Source organism: Eupeodes corollae, chromosome 1 (genome assembly GCF_945859685.1).
Source record: "Eupeodes corollae chromosome 1, idEupCoro1.1, whole genome shotgun sequence".
Taxonomy (NCBI): Eukaryota; Metazoa; Arthropoda; class Insecta; order Diptera; family Syrphidae; genus Eupeodes; species Eupeodes corollae.
In genome coordinates, this window is record NC_079147.1 from 210,825,234 (window position 1) to 210,847,054 (window position 21,821).

Consider the following 21,821-nt stretch of genomic DNA (forward strand, 5'->3'; position numbering starts at 1 on the left):
CGATAATTTTATATGGAACGTTATTCTTGAATGACACTCTACTTCTCTTGTCATTGATATGTAAGTGTGATAAAAATGCACGTGCTATGAGACTGATAGTGATATTTTCACAATTTATAAATAAATTATTATTCTAGCAACTACAAAAAAATACTCTGTAACTACTACACACATGTTTAAGAATGCAATATTGTTGAAGATTATTTTTTAAGTTTGTTCTGATTTTTCGCTTTAATTGAAAGTGAATGAGATTTAATTAGAATTGAACAATTAAAACGCATCTAGTTAACTACATAATAGAATTGTCATTTCAAGTTACGCACCAATGCAAAACGGTGTCAAGCATCCTAAAATTTCTTGAAGTAGAAATTTGAATTTAATTTTTCGAGATTTAAGTGATCCATTTAAATTACGCTCAAGGCTTTTAAAAAGTTCGACCATAGATTATGCGCTTGCAGGTTTCTTCAACGGTAGACCAAATCTACACAAAAGCAAATATTGCTGAAATCTACATCGACAAAAACCGAACAATTTACTCATTTTGTATAGATTTTAAAGCAGCCTTTGATAGTATAGATAGAAGAGCTTTAATGGTTAAGTTGTATAAAAAAGGGATGTCTATGAAGTTCGGTAAAGTATTCGAAATCCTTTTATGCGAACACATCAGCTATATTCAATCTACACCAACGATCTGATAGGATCAGGACTCCGTTGTATGGAACCTTAAACGATACTAGAAAGAACTGGACAAATCTAGTGATTTATGGGACTAAATCGACAACCACTGGAGAATAAAAGTGTACTAAAGTACATTGGCATCTGGTTAGATCAGTATTTATATTTCGATAGGCTGCTCTGGCCAGAGCTAAGGGAGCTTTTGCTCTGAAAAAAGGGTTGTTTTTAGTAGCCGTTGCTGCATCTCAAATGGAAAAGATTCGGGTGTTTGAGAGATAATGTCTTCGATGTTGCCTTGGACTACAGACAACACCAGAGTTGAAGTACAAATAATATTATTCCAACCAGGTTCTATACAAAGAGCCAACATAAGCAGAAAAGACAATTTTTTGCTGAAGCTTGATTTGAATCTTATTACCACTATAACGAATACTACGAAAATGCGATTTTAAGCAGCTATATTCCGCCTTATGCTTTCCTCTAATACGACAATCTAGGCTTGATACAGGATAGAGAGGCGGTTCTCCTAATCTACCACGTCAGATGTAAAACTGTAGATAAGCCACTCCTTTACAATCGAGACGTCCCTCGCACTGAACGGTTCAGTAGGGAGACTGGAGAGATAGGGAGTAGTGGCTTGTCCGACTAACATAGGTTCAAGGTTTAAGTAAGGGACAATCAGGAAGGCAACAAAAAAAGCTTATTGTGGCCGTTTTAGTTTTTCTGTAATGTTAAGTAGCATACGAATCAATTGAAAGACACCAAGTTCTTTTATTTTTATTTGTATGGTTTTATAAAAATGATCTTTAAAATCAAAACTTGTCAATGACAAGAATTAAGACAAATGAAGTCAATGCATCCACAAAGCCTGACTGTTTGGTATGGTTTATAGAATAGCTATACTTAAAAGAAAAATTGTACGTTAGTAAACCAAGAACAATTCAAGACCTGAACGATAAGATAATTATGCACATTAAAAAAATTAATTTAACCTCAGCGTCATTCGAAATATGGACACTCGGTTAAAGTTATACCACGAAAGCCTTTTCGAGTATAAAAGGTTCTTTTTGACCGAATATCAACTATTTATCCTACTTCTTTTTATCTGAAACCTTGATTTTTGACATGAAGCTAAATATGTTTTCAACCTAGTAAAAAAATAATACGTAAACGCCCAAATAAATTTGATGTATTTTTAACATAGAATTTAAAAATCAATTTTAGGTCCTTAATTAATGTTCCCCAGGATAGTTGTTTATTTTTGTCGACGGCAAGTATTATATTCGTAAAAAAGTCGAGATTTTAACCAAACATGACATTGCGATAATGGGGAATCCTAAAAAAGTGAATCCCCCGATTCTGTCCGTCTGTGTGACCACGCCCCTATAGCGCAAACCATCGGGTCTATTGAGTTCAAAATTGGAAATTAGGCTTTATGCTAGTTGTCGCTTGGCTTTTTTTTTATTTTTAGGGCTATATATAACAGGATTCCTTGTACAAATTTGTTGGTCAAAAATCGAAAACTCGAATTTTCCAAAAACGAACAGATAGATTTGTATCAATTTGTCTCAATTTTTTTTTTAACTTGAACTTTCTCAATTAGAAAATAATAAAGTTTTGTATTGCTCCCGAAGGGTAACCCATTATTTTGTCTTTAAGTTTTCTAAAGAACTAATAAACCAATTTCTATAATTTTTGTTTCTAAAAGCTACTGTTTCAAAAATATTTGTGATCGAAAATATTTTTGTTTATTTTTTGGATTTTTAAAAAAAGCATTAAACATTTTTTTCCAAATGCGATATCTCGAAAGTTCGTTATCAACTTTTTACTCAAAATCAAATGTAAACCTAAAATTAATAAACTCTAAATAACAGCATAAACAATAAATTGTGTGGGCAACAGTCCCTTAAGAACTAGGGGGCCTAGTGACTTACACCTCTCAACCATTCCTGTGTGCGAGTACTCTTGCCCAGGGTACAGTTTTAAGCCGAATCCGAACGGCTAATTTGAGAAAGCACTTTTCATGAAAAGAATTACTCTTGGAGAATTCCTCCATTATATTCCTCGCAAGAGGCAGTACCCGCGAAAAAAAGAACTTTTAGATGGCATATGCAGGGGTCCCACCCAAAACCTCTGGCATGGCAGCATGCTAAGAATTTTTTTAAACTTGAATTGAAAAATAAATACAAAAAAACGTTTTAAAGATTTTCGAAAAAAAAATTAAGGTATTTTTGATTAATTGAATTTTTGATACACTGATTTTATAGGCACACTTTTAAATTTTAAAATATAAATACTATTTGCAAACGTAGTCGTCCACTTTATTTTTAGTTAACGCAATTCAAAGAACACCTAGATACTTACGGGCTTGCTAAAGGATTATATAAATTTGAATTTGATAGCTAAGCTATTATTTTTTTTAAACTTTTTAAACTTTTCTTTCAAATGTCTATGTTTCGTAACTTAATTATAATATAATGTTTTTTTTTCTACTCACTTAACAAATATAAAAACATAAATTATAATTTTAAATTTATTTTCAGTCTCTCCACACCGCTGCACCATGAAATTTAACATATTTTCAAAACCTAACAAAATGGATGATGATCCGGCTAATGAAAAATCCATTTCAAATAATCCAAATGCTGAAAAGAAACCACTTCGTCGACAAATAACAATCGAAGAAGAACCCGACTCATTGGATAGTGTCATAAGTAATCCCGATTCATTCCCAATTACCATTGTACCCAGTCGACCAGCTAGTATTTATAGATATTCCCAGAATGGCAATTGCAAAACCTTTAACCGTCAAGGTAGTTGTAGGTGAGTGTTAATTGACATAATTAATTATTAACTATAAATCTTAACTTTGAAAAATAAACAAGAGATGCAGTCTGAGTGTTTCATGTGACAGTGATGCAGTGGCGCCAGGAATATGTTATTATCAATTACTGAATTATTTGTGAAAACAAATTTGTTGTTTTTCATTTTAAGTATTATTTATAAATATTTATTTTGTATTTATAAATTTGCTTCAAATCTATTTTAATATTTTTAGTGTCTTATTTTTAAATTAACACTTATTGCTAAACTATGTATGTGATGGGTTTCTTGAGAACTAGTCATAAGATTTATAAAGTAAAGGGTGATTTTTTTATCACTCAAACTCGTAATAATTTAATCTACATTACATTACTAGGCTTGCAAAAATTGTAAGTAGCAGTTCTATTCAATTCTCAAAATTTGTAAGGCTTTTGAAATTTCGGGAAATAAATAGAAAAATGAGAAATAGTTAATACCAAAATGTGGAAAAAAACATTTTTTTAAATATCTTTACATTTTCAAGATCTAGGAAAGTCTTCAAGAGCTAAAATGTGATCTGAAGTAACAATTTAAAGACCTGTTGAAAACTGCTGATATCAAAACGTTAGAGCTAATTTTTTTACTTTAAACAAAATAATTTATTTATCACTTTACTAAATTTTTAAGTGAAGAAGTTGTCAATTCAATTGAAACACCCTATATTAACTAATTTTATTATAAAATATATATCACACTGAATATTTTATTCAATTATCACTTTCTAAATCGTAAAGTGCAATACATCTATGAAAACACTTTTTCATTTTTTGGGAGGCCATCGTTTTTGATAAACTCTTCTAACTATGTAGATTTAGAATCAGTTTAAATCGGTTTTTAATCGGCTTCGGCTCAACATAGTTAATTTGTTTCAAAAATATATAATTACATAAGTGTTGTTTTTTTTTATTTTTGGTTTTTATTCATTTGTTGGTTAAAAATGCAAATTTCAACCGAAGTACAGTCGAACGTTAGTGACAATACTGCTCTTTTAATGCAGCAATGGAGATAACAATATATGCTGGGAACCTCCTCAACACCATTTCAAGTTGGGAATATTTACTACGAACCACTTAAAGGACCGAATATGCCAAATGTTCGAAGGTAGTGTAAAGATAATTTTGAAATTATGTTTAAAACTCCAAAACTTAAGTTAAAATCAAAAAGAATTCCTAGATTTGTTCTTTAGAACGACGTTTGAAAACTTCTCTTCTGTCGTACAGAAAAATTTAGAAAATGTGTGTCTTAGCTATAGGAAAATAAAAAACGATTTCTTCAAAATCGGTCTACTTATTCTGTGTTTCTTAGTATACAATGAACATAGATTCCAATCGAACAAATATTGTAAAATTTAAGCTACAGTGCTGATATTTTCCACAAGTAAGACCGAATGTTCAATAAAATCTTCAAAATAGAGAAAAAGGCGTTATCATGAAAACATATACGTTTAAATGAAAACATTTACTTTGAATTCCGAAAAATGGACCTCTTGATATTGGATTTTAAGCATTCCTAACATTTGTGGTTAATTTTATACAACATTTAAAAATGTTGGGAAAATCATAGAAATGCCTTTTTAATGATATTCTTTTTTGTTAAAATCTCAACTCAATTGCTAAAATACAACCACCAACAATTTAGGATAAAAATGAACTCTAGAATTTTTATGATTTCGTAGATAAATAAATTAAGTGTAACGTTTAATCATAAAATACGATAGAAGCTCTTAGAAAAATTTAATTTTTGGAGCGCTTATGGTAGTAAATTTAAAAGACACATAACTGAATTTTTAAACCTAATTTCACTCAATATTGAAAACTTAAAGTAGAAACAGGTTAAATATTAAGTTACGAAGAGCTGGAAACACCACTGTCGATATTTGAAATTCCATAATGTAGTAAAAATTTAAGGCTATTTTCGAATGCTCTGATTTAGACTTCGCAACAAAATTTGTTACCTGTAGTGTTCCCACCACACTTGGCGTAAAGTTGAAACACAACATAAGGTTTTAAACTAAAAAAAAAAGAAAAAAAAGCGGGAAACTTATTGAATTAAAACAATTTTGATTTTAACTTAAGTAGATTTTGAATTGTGAATGGTCGGCCCAAGTAGGAACTCATTTGAAAATTAAGTCGAAAACCTTTATAACTTGGAGAATTTTATAAACAAACGAAATTTAAAAAAAGTGCTAGTTTTGTGATCTAACTCACGATTATTTGTTAAAACTCCAAAACTTGAGCTTGACGTTAAACTGGGAACACCACAAGTTGGACCGACGATGGAGACGGATAAGATCATTAAATCAGTTTAAAAAGAACCATAAACTCTCATTGGAATATCGATTGTAAAGTTGCCAGTATGTGTTTGCATTAATAAAGAGTGGTTTTCAAGAAGAAATAAGACTTATTTGATTAAACGCTATGGCCAAGAATTAAGTTTCATGTTAAAAACAAGCTTTTTTATGTTTTAAAAATGGCTAATAGCGGATGGCTAGAATAAATTTCAGCCAAAAGGCTTCTTTTCGACTACTTTATAACCCGATAAAAAAATACTCCAAGCGTATTAAATCGTATGATTTTGGAGGCCACGTAATCAACACGTCTTCGACGGGAGATAATGCGTAAAAAAAAATGTTTTTCAATATTCAATATTCATTATTCATTATTTTGATAATGAATTTGCATTTGTTTTTTGCTAAACATCATTTTTTATCATTGCAATTACTTCTGTCGAGTTGAAATCACAACGATTTAATCTAGTCGAATTGAAATCACTTTAAAATCGCAAAAGTCGAAATGTAGAACACGCAAATTTAATTCATTTAAATTTCGAAAAAAGAAATCGATATCGATAAAAAAAATTTCAGAACTGCAAGTGAAGTGAAGTGAAATAATAAAGATTCGAAGACTTTCTGGGCCGGAGCATTGGTTTCCATACACTCTTCGTGACCCAGCCATCTTAGTCGTTGGACTTTTACCCTTCTGGCTAAGTTTACTTTCGTTGTACAGCCCGTACAGCTAATCGTTCCATCTACTCCTCCACTCCCCTTCGATGCATACGGGACCATAGATCACACGAAGAACTTTTCTCTCGAAACGACCTAAGGTGCTTTCATCTGCTTTTGTCATACCTCATGCTTCTGCACCGTATAGAAGGATGGGTATCATAAGGGTCTTATATACAAGTAGCGACACTTTGGTCTTTCGAGAGAGGACTTTACCACTCAATTGCTTTCTTAACCCAAAGAAACAGCGGTTACCAAGAGTTATTCTTCTTTTGATCACAGCCTGGTGTTGTTTTCTGCGTTTACAGCAGAGCCTAGGTAGACGAAGTCCTTGACTACCTCAAAGTTACGTCTACCGTAAGTTACTCACAAAAGCCCCATTGACATCACGCTGAGTTTTTCCGATGATCACATGACAGCCCATCACCTTGTCTTAAACCTTTTTTGACATCGAAAGGTTCTGTTAAGTTGTTTCCAACCTTTATGGAGCAGCGTGAATTCTCCATGGTCATCCTGCACAAACGGACGAGTTTAGCAGGGATGCCAAAACTAGACATGGCTCTATACAGCTCGTCCCTATGGATGATGTCATATGCGACCTTGAAATCAATGAAAAGGTGGTGGGTGTCAATTTGGTATTCTTGGGTTTTTTCCAGGATCTGCCGTAATGTGAATATTTTATCGACTGTGGACTTTCCTGGTCTAAAACCACACTGATAAGGACCTTTCAGGTTGTTGACGATGGGCTTTAGACGTTTACATATTACGGCAGAGAAGATTTTATAGGCGATGTTAAGTAGAGTAGTAGATTGATTCCTCTATATTTGGTGCAGTTTAGAGGGTCTCCATATTGTCAGGATCAAGCAAAAACTACTGAGGTTCATGCTTTCTTCCGACCATATCTAACAGACAAGTTGGTACGTGCTCCTGACCAACTTATCTCCAGCTTCTTTAAAGAGCTCGGCATTCAAGTAATCCGCTCCAGCGGCTTTATTAGACTTTAGCTTAGATATGGCAATCTTTACTTCGTCTAAGTCGGGAAGACGAGATTGCTGGGTTTCGTCGTCTATGTTGAATGGATCATCCTGCCTGACAGCAGAATTCGGTTCATCGTCACCGTTATACAGTCTGAAGAAGTGGTTCTTCCATATCCTCAGCATTGACTGCGGTTCCACTATGATGTTTGCACTTTCGACTTTGCAGCCTTCGGTGCTAGGTTTATGTACCTGTGCATTTCGTTTCACTTGTTCATAAAACTTTCGAACTTCATTCCTGCTTTAAACCTCTCAACATCTTCATTGTGTTGGCGACAGAGAAAATCGACAGAGGTTACTTGTAACTCGGTCGAAAAAAGGATTTGGCGATCTCCGGCGATTGTAGCCGTTCGACGTTGGTCCTTCTTCCAGCATCTCCCGGTTTTGCCTTGGGTCTAGTAACCCGTAGTGGTACCTTGGCTACAACGAGCTAGTGGTCCGAGTCGATATTAGCTCCTTGGAAAATTCGGACATCCATGATACTGGAAGCGTATCCGGCGTCGATCGCAATACGGTCAATCAGGTTGACGGTAGATTGATCTGGAGAAGTTCCTTTGTGGATGTTGATGTGTGGAAAACGCGTACTGACTACCTCGAAGACTACCTGTAAGACCTCGAAGAACAAATCTTTGGTGTTGTCATCCTTCTCTTCTGTGGGGGCGTGCGCATATCAGGCTAATGTTGCCGAATTTAGGCTTGATGCGGATGGCCATGAGGAGCTCGTTGATGCACCTATAGCTCAAGACTTCTTGCCTAAGTCTGGCTCCAATGACAAAGCCGCATCCAAATAAGCACTGTTGGTTTTCTCGGTAGCCATGGAAAATGTCGCATTTTATCATCCTCTTTTTGCCCGGCCCATCGTATTTCCTGGATGGCGGTGATGTCTGATTTATACCAGTCTAGGGCCTCCGCTAATTCTTCGGCCGCAAGTGGTCTGTGTTAAGGGACCTAACATTCCAAGAGCATATCCGAAGTTCGGTGTCCTTAATTCGCTTGCTTAGGTTATCAACAGTAAATCCGTACGTATCCGACGCTTGTTGGTGCTTCGCAACTATGATGTTTTTACATGGCCAGGAAGTCACCCCAACGACACAGCCCCCAACCTGGAGGGCCAGATCTTTAGTATAACTCCAAGGATATGAAGACGGATAAACCGCTCCTTATAGCCCTGGGCTCCGAATAAGTCGTAGAAGCCCTATAAGGTGTTCACTAAGTAGTTCAACCTTACTGGAACTGTAGACGCCACCGTTGATTCCATATCAGGAATTCTTCCGTTGCCGTCTGGATAAGGAGAGGTCAGTTAGTGGAAACACATTTCCCCCCTCTCTCGTTTGCTGCCCCCAACAACATTCCACTGTGGTTAGAACCCAATCTCCAGTTGAGGTACTAGGCACCCGATGTTTACCACGGGGAGGTGAGAGTAGGAGTTGATAGACCTAGGTGGTTTTGAGAAAAACCCTGTGGACGCTTGTGCCCTCTTGAATGCACATGTCTACCATTTAAACATCATTGCTAGCTTCTTTAAATACCAATGCAAAAAAAGCAGTTCATAGACCAGCGAATAATTCAAAACACAGAGTGAACTCAGGATTATCAAATGATATACCAAATGTTGTTGAGAATTCCAAGTCTTTCTGTGTTTCTTGCACTCAAGACGAACCTACTCGCTATAAATTTTTAGCTACACAAAACCTTTTCCAAGTACAAATTTATAAAGCAATATAGTGCTTAAAGATCATAACTTCAAGTCTTTAGATTGATGCAAATAAACTAAAATTAAACCTACTCACGTTTCATGTAGGTATAGTTTAATTACATAAATGTAAGTCAACAAGCCCAAGTTCTAAATCACATTTCTTATTCCCTACGCTAAAATATTTCTCGTCAAATCAAATGTGCGACTTGTTTTAAATTTGAATTGCTCTAAAGCTATAGGTAGGTATAAATATTCATAAGACTTATTGATTATGTAAGAAATTTGTCTATGTCTAGATTAGGAAAGTAAAAAATAAACAATCTCCACATAACCGAGACCTAACTTATAAAACAGATATTAATTTTTTTAAATGCTAAATTACGCCTAAGCAGCGAGTGCAATGATACAGCTTCCCAGACTTACGCCTACTTAAAAAAATTCTCATATCTATGAAAAAAAAAACTCATTATACCTCGTATAATACTCGCAGTGCAAACACATCCTAAAGCTTTTTATACTTCATTCTAATTCAACAATTACAATGCCAATATTACGTTTATGGTCGATTTGTATAGTTGTGATTTTGTAATTTATTATCAAAAATAGGACACAAATGAGCGCTTATTAGCATAATTTTATCATGCATTTTGTTTTTGTATTTAAAACAAAATAAAACGAATATCGGATGTGCTTACAACGTCTCTGTAACCGATCTGATCAAAGTAATCTAGGGGCAATGATCTAAAAAAAAAGAGAGAGAAATTTCGACAAGTCCGTGGACAAAGTATTGCATGATGCATTACTGATGTTAATTTGACGAATTCAGGCGTAAATTTACGTATTTTCAATTCCAGGCATTAAATCATCCAGGATAACTTAAGTACACTACTCACTTTATCAGAATGTTCGATCCCTATATTTAGAAGCAAACTATCTTGTTTGAAATTGTATCATTATCAAAAGGTCTTTAAGATGAGGCTCCGGTACAAAAGTTAAATTTAAACACAAATTATTTAGGTACATCAAACGATATTTTAAGAAGCTCGAAGAGATCTGAGGAAAAATATATATATTTTATGTAAAATAATTGTTGACTACGTTCCTGCATGATCACCTTTTGATTATAGAAAATTGAACAATTTCCTTCAATAAATTCAAGTGCAATATCCCACACGCCAACCACATTATGACAATAGTAGAGGCTTAAATTCAATTTTCTATTCTTATTTATCTTTATGATATGAATCGAATTATATAAGTTCCGGAAGCAGAGAGTTTAAAGGGGAGAATAATACAATGGTATGTTTAGAAATTGATTGATTCTTTTGTAATAAATTCAACGCCTGATGTTATTTGGATTTTCGTAATGGCACGCTATATAATAATAGTTTAAGTTGAACTTAGCTGTGCTATCAATTATCTTTAATTATTGATATCATTACTAGACCAACTTGATTGCCATATGCATCATTTGATTATAAAAAGGTGTTGTCTAGAATTAGAATTGTAGATTATATGATGATTATGTGTGGCTTGCTCTTTTTCGGAGATTATCCTGAAATTCACAAAAATCACGCTTTTTACCGTCCCAAGGACCAAAGCTACAGTTTTATAGGTTTGTTACAGAACATATTATAACGATATGTTTTTTTTTAAGTTTGGAAAATTAATAAAAAACTACAATTCAGATATTTGTGACCCTAAAATTTCTATGCAAGCTTGCACCCTGTTTTGAAATTCCCGTACCAGTTTAAATAAAGTGGCAGACAATGTAGTGGTTGATAGGATACAATTGGTCTTGAACTTAATTTAGTATTGTAAAAGCTTCAGTTTTTCCACCAGCTTTACTTGACATAGATACTGTCAAGGTAATGACTTAGAACCCCAAAATACAAGGCAATTTTATCTTCTACTAGGACAACTACTCAAAGCACACATATTGTACAGCAAAGTCGTGGACATTGTAAAAATGTAGAAGCATTGAGGACCTTAAATCAGAACTTCAAGTTTAAAATGGTAAAAATATGGTTTGAAGTATGCTTAAAACTTGTGTCTTTATACCTCGACGCACGCCTTGATTAAGCCATTAAATCGAAAAGATACTCTTTAAATTATAGAGGTGCTTTTGTTTTTAATAATGTTAATGGCTTAAAATTTAATTTTGGCTTATTTAAAATAGAAGCGTATTTAAATGTCATATAAATGGTTTTAAAGTTTTACACTCTCCATTACCATTTTTTTGGGAACATTTATTGAAAAAATTTATAATTTATGTACATATGTGTCCGATTAGTCGTGGGAGCCACTGCATACCCGTGTTTTGTTGTAAAATCTATCAATAGTATACTAGAATTTTACATGAATAACAAAAGCAATATCCGCAGTATGAATACTACCGATAAAGTTAAGATAAAATCTTACTATGGATGGGTTTTTGACAATTATACGAGTCTCGAATGGATCTTATGTGATTTTATTCTTAAATGTTGGTACGATTGATAATGCATTCGTATCTCGATGTCTGTGTTCGATGAGTAGTTGTGCATTTGGAATCATTTTTCTCTTGGCGAAAGAAAATCAATGTGTTGCTGTTGATATTATTTACTTTTGTTAATAAAAATGGACTAACTGGGCTTATTTTGCAAGATAAAACAATAGAAAAGATAATCAAGCAATATATATGAATATGCTACTCGTACCTACTTTATATGCAATTTTTTTGTTTTAATTTGATTAAAACAAAACTATACTTTGTTGTACACACACATGCAAATAAAAAGACCATAATGCATTATCTGTAAAACCAACTTCTCCACACAGGTTTTTCTTCACAAATTTTGAATCGACTCTGATCCTTGGCCGGAATCGAGTCAAATCAAGGTAATTTTAACTTGATTTAGTTATATAAAGAATTGAGATGAGCTTCAAGTTGGCTTCAATACCACATGTAAATGTAGTAGTTACGAACAAATCCCCTTTTTAAAGTTTTTATTTTATGTCAAAGTTGCAATTGTTAAAATTAATTTATAGAATCTCAATTTCCAGATGTTTCTTGCCATTTCTTCTTGAAAATGGTCCATTTTATTAGTTTTAGTTAGTTTTTTTTCCGAAGTTAATTTTAACTTTTGATTTTCTCAAAACATTCTTCTAATTGTGTGTTTTTTTTTATTATTATTCTGGCAGACCTTCTTTCAGTTGTACCAATTTTTAAATACAATAATCTGGCTACTGCCGATGGGCTTTCTTGAGAATTTTCTACTTTACTATATATAGAATGCCAAAAAACATAATGTGAATCTTAACCTTACATTTACACATTTCAAGGTCTTAAGTGACAACTTGAGTTATAAAATTATTTTTAAAAATCAATGTGGAAAAAAATAAAATGTAGGATTGGGTCGCTACAACTTGCTTATTCCAAAAATTCTGTTTAAAACTATTTATTAAATTTTAAGATTTATAAAAAAGTTTTTCTCAAAAATTTTAAAAGCATTTTATTTCTCAAAAAAAAACCTAGATTTTTTTTTAAATGACTTACATATAAAATTTTAAAATTTTGTCTTAATATTTTTGGTTTGCAGTTGTTTATAATTATACATTTTACATGGTGAACCCTTTCTGATATATCAAGTTTTGTAAAACTTTAGAGAAAGTTTGAAAAATATCTATCTATTCATTTTTGAAAAAAAAAAAATGTAAAGACAGGCAGAAAGAAGAAGGACACACTTTTTGGATTTTGTCATGTTTAATTAAAAGCTCGAATGTTTTAGATGTAATTGAAGGCGATTTCAGGAATTAAAATGAAACTTAATATCAATGTGACGATCTCTTATTCAAGGTTTATTTTTAAGAACCTAAGTATTTATGATAATTGTTTTAAGCATTACTGAAGTTTTTCCAAATTCTAAATTGAGTGAAACAACATTTTTAATTGTTTTTGACAGCAAACCACTTTTTGAAAAATGTCTAAAAATTACTAACAAATCTTTGATTTGTATGTAACCTTAACTGTATAAGCTATTAGCTCATATATACCCCCCCTGGATCGTCCATTGGTCAAAAGTTGATAGATTTGTGTTGCGTTATTGAAAAAAGGCTGAATTTTCGATTCATATTATGTTGTCGGTCCAGTCCTCAGTTAAAAGTGGTACTTTAAGCAAACAAATTTTAAGGAAGGAAAATACAAATTTTGTTTAGTTAAAATTAATAATTAAAAATATACCTGGAGTTATATCCAGTAGAGCAATACGATAGTTTTTAATTCAAGGAAGTTTCTACGAAAATAAAATAAAATATCATCCAGGTGGGGTCATGAACCCTACGACCCCCTCTCTGGATCCGCCGTTGATTGGCCTTGATCTTATTTAAGAATTGTAAAAGTTTTAGTAATTTCCAATAGCTCTACTTGAGGAACCAAGACACTGTCACAACTTTATTGGATATTTTAATGCATTACCTTTTGAATAGAAATGCAAACGATATTCTTGAATGAATAAGGTGGAGCAACACCACCTTTGAGAACCAGGGCCTAGTGACTTACAACCTCAACCATTCTTGTTTTCGAGTAATGTTGTTAGGGATGGAGGGGACCTACAGTTTACTCATAGAATTACTCTTGGAGAATTTGTCAATTCCTCACAAGAGGCAGTAATCGAGAAAAAGGCAGGCAGATCGAAACCAAGACCTCTGGCATTACAGTCCAACGCACCAACCATCACGCCAAGGGTACTGCTACATATATGCTTATCAATTTAAAATTACTCAATTTCCTGATGGAAATTATTTTTACCGAAATTTTCAATGGTTGGTTTCAATGATAATGAAAACCAATGATAGCTATAGTTGTAGCTATGTAGCACTAAGTGAAAACGCTCTTAAGATATTTATATCGATTACTTGAATTTTGAAATTCTGATGTAGTTTGAATAACATCCCTAGTTCAATTTTTGCCATGGAAGTAAGTAGTTTCGTCAAAATCATAATTTGTAACAAGCTCATTTATTCACTGAAATTTAATGACATTATTAAAAATGTTCAAAGGCAAAGATAACAGTTGAAAGTTTTGATTTAATAACTTTTTTGCGGACCTATAAACTGTTGGTTATTACTATATATAAAGTCGAAGACCATATGATAAATTGAACAATTTGAGGACATTAAGTCCCTTTTTTTACTCAACATCTTTTCGCAAGAAGACACAAATTCATAATCTTCGTAAGAACCAATTTATGGTTAGACCTTGTTACATTAAATAATGTTGGTCATAATTATTTTAATTTAATTATCATAACCTTTTGGTTATCTTTCAAGTGCTTTTAAAATTATCTGATTACTTTAAGATGACTTTCCATTCCATTTGTTTAACAACCTACAAAATAATCACTTCAACTTATCTGCACTTTTTATTTCAATTTATCTCTGCACATCATCATCATAAATCAACACCAAAGTCTCAAATATTCACTTGAAGATAGGAAAAAGAAGAAGTAAAAAATAAAAAACAGCTCTAATCAAATTAATTACGCAACAATCATGTGTGACAAACGAGATCATAAAAAACGATCTCGCATCTTTCAGCTAAAACAATAAAATGAAATATACTCATATCCAAGTCACCCACTCATTCACCCATTCATCTAAAAGTCCAAGCCTGTGTATCTAACTATCTATGTACATGAGCTAAGCGCGTTCCCAACAAAAATAAAATGTATAATTTAGGTATAATTTGCAAGCAAAACATTAGCACTTTTCACCCTCGCACTTAGAAGATTATTTATTTGACCTTTGCATTGGAAAAGTTCAAGATTGTTTCCGATGATGACGATAAGAAAAATAAGAAATAAGTAGACACAAATTTAATGCCTTATAATTTAAAAATTTAAGTCCAAAGTCGCCACAAAGTTTGCATTATATTTTTGAAAACTCAGTTTAAAGCAGATAGATCTTAAAAGTATGCTAAAAAATATTCAAAATATAAGAGCATGCAAATGTTTTGAATACTTACAGGAATATTTTGAATGAAAACCGAAGAAGTATAGATTGACTAGTTTCCAAATTAGGTGTTCTCTTCCAACGAACATCTGGCACGGTAAAAGTTGGTTTATGTAGAAAACTTCGGATATGAAGTTGAGAAATCCTCGGGTACTAATAATAACCCTTGTAACCTCTAGTCCATGAAAGTTATGATTGACTGAAAAGAAGAAAGAAAATTTCTTGATTAGATTTCAGGGAAAAGTATAAGAAACTTCCAAATTACCACTTTAAGAGAACGGCATATGTATGTATATTATTTTTAGAAACGAGAAGAGATCAAGTCTATGTATAAGATGATTTTGGAACTTTATTTTAGACAACTTCATTAAATAAAATTTATCGATATCTCTGAAAGTTAAGTAACGTTTCTTAAATTATAAATTCTTGAACTCGATCACAATTCAAAGTCAATGCTTCAAAGCAAACACACTTCGTAGAAAGATCTTAAGCTTCGGCTGTCAGTCGCGGTTACATCAATAATGCTGCATACAAATTAACCGCGCACACATCGAAAGCTCGGATCAATTCACCACTAATTTATTAGCAATTGTGGAATGTCTTTGCTCGAGTATAAGAATTGTCTATTAAGCCTTATTTTAAATTTAACAAAAACGCAGAATTACCAGTTGGCAAGTTTATATATCGAAGTATCAAGATATTTGCGTATTCCCAGAAATATAAATACTATGTTAATCAAATCTCTCAATCAATCTGATTATTTCAATATTAGGAAAAGAAACACAAAGATCTTTTGGCTTTTGGATGGGAGAAAGGCTCTGTTAATAGTTTGTTCTCCTGATCTGTCGAGTCTCCTAAGAATATTCTTAGATATCTTAGAAACTAATCTACCCAAGTCTGTAAGAGTTCGTAATAGCAGGGTTAATCGGCTAAGGTGATAGTTGACTATGATTTTTTTGATAGTCAAATTTACTATCATTTTCGTTCCGTCTGTGTAAGTTGATTCAACTCAATTCAATTGAATTGAATATTTTCAGATTCAATTGCCTTAGTGAAATTTTAATTTTATTCTTATAAGATATCTAAATGAAATAATCCAATTGGCTGTGTTTGAATACAATTCTTACTTTTCTTGCTTTTTTCGAATGTCGTAAGCTTTGTTGGTCACAGGTTTTTTAACGTCGTTTGTGTAGGCGTCTGGTAGCTCTATTTGGAATAAATATAATAGTTTGAAAATGACTATCACATTTATGTTGAGACAGCTTTTTAGGTATCAATTTTACTATCAAATTACGTAGTTCAAATTTTCTATTTTTGACTGTCATTTATCAACCTTAGCCGATTCCTACCCGGGCTTTGTTGCTCATGCCCTGCCTTATATATTTTCAGATACGTTTATAAACAAATTACAACAGCATGCATGCAGTCATTATCCTTTGTTTAAAATGTGTTCATTATAGAACACGCTGACAAATTAAGAAATATAAATTATTTGTTATAAGTTTTTGATTTAATTTATATTTAGTTCATGTGTTCAAAAAATAGATCTCAACAGAAAGCCAAACCTTGTATGCTTTGCGGAAGAAACAGTTTTTGAAAACATTGAACAAAATTTTGCAGAAATAATATAATTAAAAAACCGAAGGAATAGGAAAATGTTTCTGAATATTAAACCCTTAAGAACGATTTTAATTAGGTCTAAACTTCAAGTTAACCTCTTTGTATTGATAACAGTCCCGTCAAATAAAAATAATTTATGTCATTATCTCAAACAATTTAATATAATGATTATAAGTACATTTTATTAAAAATATATTCTTGTTTGGTCCTTGCAATTTTTGTGAAAATTCAGCAACACATTAAAAACAAATTCCGAATTGACCGCAAATATTGACTATCATTTTACTTTTATAAACACAAGTATTGCCATACTGTTCTTTTATTTTTAAATTGATAATCTCCTGTCATTTTATTATTTAAATTTGATTTGTGTCATAAGTGCAGCGGGTCAAATTCTGTATTCTAAAACACAGTATGGTCAAAATTCTGTATGATACTGTGCGATACTGTATATTCATAATACTGTTTGGTTAATATTATGTATGTATTTCAAAATACTGTCCATTTAAAATACTGTCTCAAAATGCTGTATTGTCAAAATACTGGATATCATTATACTTTGACAGATCAATTAGTTTGGTGCAATTGATTATGATAGAAACAATTCATGTACAAATGTGTGAGAGATACAAAAAACTAAGAAGTAGAAAATAAAAAGAAGATATTATTTATTTATATTATTTTTGTTTTTATTATTTCAGAGACTTATAAATTATCATAGGTACATATGTTATTATCGAAGGGAGCGTATTAGAACATTACGCTAATGAAAAATTATAATGATGTTTTCTTTAAAAAAGGTATTTTGTTTTCAAAATTCAGTATTTCGCGCTTTTTAGCATTGTCAAAACGATTTTTATTTTTTAGCCACATTTACAGCATTTTGAAATACAGAATTTTGATATACATAATTTTTAAATACAGAATTTTGAGATACAGCATTTTGATCATGCAGTGTTTTTTACATACCTACAGAATTTTGAGATACAGTATTTTGATCTATACAGTATTTCGGCCCCAACCGGTGGCATAAGACTGCCAGTCAGCCTTGGCAACGTTGTTCTCCATGAGGACAATTGTTTTGGGATAATCGGCGTAGATTAGAGACTATACATATGGCTAAATAAAATAGTTAAGTCAAAAAATTGTGACCAACGAAATTGTAGACTGCTAGTATAAGACGTATTTTCTTGCGACAAAAATTACCTTGTTTAACAGAATCTTCTGGTCAGGGGTTACTGATTATGATAACTTTAATTCCTTAGTAACTCGTTAAAAAATTTCGTGTATTTCTTTCCTTTTAGAAAATATTTTGATGGGTTTAATTTGCCTTTGCTATAAAATGCAGCCATGTAGCCACACCCAGTAAATGCGTGGAAAGCTGGGTGTCCAAATCATAATGTAGGCCCTAATTCTAAAGCCAGAGCAGTGCAATTTATACTGTTAAGCAATATTCATATGAGCGCGACCAACGAACGAAGAATGAATTACAAATGTTAGTTTATATACTTTTGAAGAGATATTTCCACACAAAAACTCTTAACAAAACGATAGCAATATAGTTTCTATTTGATTTATGATGCATACTTTTACTTTTCAATATCATATATTAATAAATTAAAGAAAACAAATTTATTCGTAAAAAAGTTGCAGATGATACGATTTGTCAAACTTTATTCGCGTTCCACATTATCGACACTTGCAACGAATAAAATAATCGCGCGTATTTAACCTAAAAAAATTATTCTTGTTTTGGTTTCGGTGGTGAATGGTGTTTGGCGACGAATTAAAAACTCTCATGTGAAAGAAATGTCAAAATCGACGAATATTCGTTCATACGTTGGTCGTGCTCATATGAATAGTGCTTAAATGTCATTTCTATTATTTTTAAAACTTAAAATTAAAACTCTGGGTTATGCCAGGATTTGATTAGGCAACCCTATATTGTTCGAACGAGAGTTAAATTAACTTTTACTTGACACTAAATTCAAATAATAAATAGATAAGGGTATATTTACTCCGCAAATCCACCTCTTTAGGCCAGGTAACCTTCCAATAGAGCCAAGGTATACGTAAATAGACAGCCCTAGTTTTTTGTCATCTTTGGGTAATAGACTTTAATCATATAAACGATTTTTTAAGAGTGTAAAAGAACTCAAAAATTCACTTTTACTTTGCAAAAGTTGGCGCCTTATGGCCAGGTTAAAGCTAAGCAACCCAAGGGAAAATTCTTATTCCAATTGATATCTTTGATAAAAAGTTGGTCGTTATTAAATAACACATGAGGGTAGATATTCCTTCTACGTATCTCGTACCATTAGCTTAATTCTAACGAATTCAGTTTTGTTTTATTTTCAGGAGTCGCAATTTCCGTCCGGGAAGTATGCGAAAAATTCGACGTAGAGCAGTTCTCAAAAATGGTGAATGTAATGTTTTGCAAAAAAATCTAGCCAAACGACGAATTCGCTTCCTGCAAGATATTTTTACCACTCTTGTTGACAGTCAATGGAGGTGGACGTTGTTGGCGTTTGCATTGAGTTTCATGTTATCGTGGGGTATGTTTGCTGTCATTTGGTGGCTGATCATGTTTACACATGGAGATTTCGAAGAACTTCATTTGCCAGACAATCAAGGTGAGTTTGAATTATGGATGGAAGAACTATAAGAGAGAACTTAAAGGCTTAGATGGTAGCATTTGTCCTTCACAACTTTACCTGTAGCTATAATTGTAATATATTTTCTTTTTGTTTTAGAGGAAAGCGGTTGGCAGCCTTGCGTCTCGGCCATTTATTCCTTCACATCGTGCTTTTTATTCTCAATTGAAACCCAACACACAATCGGTTATGGTGGACGATCGACGAATGAAGAATGCCCCGAAGCTGTATTTATGATGTGCTTCCAGTCCATGTATGGAGTTATGAGTCAGGCGTTTATGGCCGGCATAGTTTTCGCCAAGATGACTCGACCTCGGCAGAGGACTCAGACTCTGCTATTTTCAAAGAACGCTGTGATCTGCCAACGAGATGGAACACTTGCTTTAATGTTCCGAGTAGGTGATATGCGAAAGAGTCACATTATCGGTGCCAATGTAAGGGCTCAATTAATTCGCACGAAAACAACAAAGGAGGGAGAGGTGATGAGTCAGCATTTCACCGAACTTGAAATTGGCACCGATGAGTGTGGATCTGATATTTTCTTCATTTGGCCTATGGTCATAACGCACAGAATTAATGAGAGTTCGCCGCTATACAACATGTCTGCCACTGACTTGATTCAGGAGAAATTCGAAATCGTTGTGATCCTCGAGGGCACGGTGGAATCGACTGGTCAGACGACACAGGCTCGATCGAGTTACGTGAACACGGAGATCCTTTGGGGACATCGCTTTGATCCGGTTGTTGTATACAACAAAGATCGACAGGCATACGAGATTGACTACCAGCGTTTCAATGAGACCACACAGGTGGACACTCCGTTGTGTAGCTCTCGAGAGCTAGGGGAATACTACAAAATTCAAGATGGCCTTAGGACTCCTGGTAAAAACTGAAGAACAACTGCTTGTCTTTGATTTCGTCATTTTTGTGTCTTTTATTTACATATGTCAGAAAAAACAACTTTTACCTTGCGTCAGCTATCATTGAATCCATCTGAACATTCTGCATCGGCTTGATGTTGATTACTTTATGTCTTGCTTTTTGTCTTCCTGGGATGGATGTGGTTTTTGTTTTGTATTGTTAGTATTTAAAAAAATGTTGTCTTTGTTTCTGTCCCAGTGTAGTCTTTTGTTTTGTAAGTTTTGCTTCTCATCTCTTAAATCTCATGCACTTTATGAACTTAGTTTTGGTTCATTGCATCCTAACTTTTAATGAGAACTGATAATTAACCAAAATTTAATTAAGAATGTGTCCATAATAATTTACTTTTACTAACCAAACTAAGTATTCAATGTGCATGAGGTTTAAAACATGAAAGTTCCGACTAAACTTGAATTTCAAAAATTAAACAAATAATTTCTTTTTGCAATAATTTTAGAAAGCTGGAAGGAATTTATGAAAGAATATCCATTAATAATTTCAAAACCTCGTTCAGCCGAAATTAAGAGGAAATCATTTATTTGGAAAACAAATGAAAAGAGTCAATATCGATGTGATATGTATTTGAATGGAATAAGACCGAAATTTTAAGAAATTTAGATTAAATATTTAAGTTTATAATTAAGAAATTGTTAAATAGACGCACAAATGTTTTATATTGCTTTGAATTCACCTCATTTTTGTTATAACTACATTTATTTAAATGAATACAATATAAAAACTACAAAATAGTTGAAGTATAAGCTTATAGAAATACATATATAATTGTTGTTTTTCAAGTCGATTGTTAATTTATTGGTGTTTTCAGCTGTCAAAATAAAAATAAAAATGGAGGAAGTGAAACTTTATATGTAGGTATCTGACACAACAGCTGATTCAACGCATGGTTGAATTTCAAGAAACTTGAAAATTGATCCTCGTTTCTGTTAGGATAGTTTTCCATTAAACGTAAATCGATTAAAACCGGAAATTTCGTAAGTAAATTATTAATCGTATAGAATTTCAATTGAGCTAAGAGGAAATTTAACATAGATTACAGATTAAGGTTATCTCTTATTTATTAATTTGTTACGCATCTATCAATTCATCATCGTCCGACGAAGCAGTTGAATTATCCATTAAATGTTTTATCTTACAACAATTTTGACTTCGAAGCTTAAATGTTTCTCTGCTTTTTGTGAAAAGCTGAAAGTTCTTTTTATTTTTTAACAAGTATCTTAATACAGCTATCCAACTCGTTTAACAAGGTATCTTAAAATCCATCTATTCAAGATACCCTATCCAACACGAGAATGAACGCAGCCATTTTAATATTATTTGTTCTGTTAATTTCATGACAAATATGTAAG

The 21,821-nt window shown here is 32.7% G+C and overlaps 1 protein-coding gene across 3 annotated transcripts in view; it reads left to right on the forward strand.

The window, feature by feature from the left end:
• Positions 1–21,193, forward strand: part of LOC129939253 (G protein-activated inward rectifier potassium channel 3) — a 35,048-nt gene extending 13,855 nt beyond the window's left edge. Inside the window, exons 2-6 of one of the 3 annotated variants that reach the window (XR_008780525.1) lie at positions 3,219–3,498; positions 19,238–19,512; positions 19,633–20,415; positions 20,485–20,668; positions 20,912–21,140. Coding sequence is in view for 2 of the 3 variants with exons in the window: in XM_056047209.1 (XP_055903184.1) it covers positions 3,239–3,498; positions 19,238–19,512; positions 19,633–20,415; positions 20,912–21,063 (1,470 nt within the window). In the remaining variant the exon portion in view is untranslated. Of the gene's footprint in view, positions 1–3,218; positions 3,499–4,401; positions 4,639–19,237; positions 19,513–19,632; positions 20,416–20,484; positions 20,669–20,911 lie in introns of those variants that run through there. The other 2 variants (XM_056047209.1, XM_056047210.1) reach the window with 2 other exon arrangements.
• The last annotated feature ends 628 nt before the right edge of the window (positions 21,194–21,821 follow it).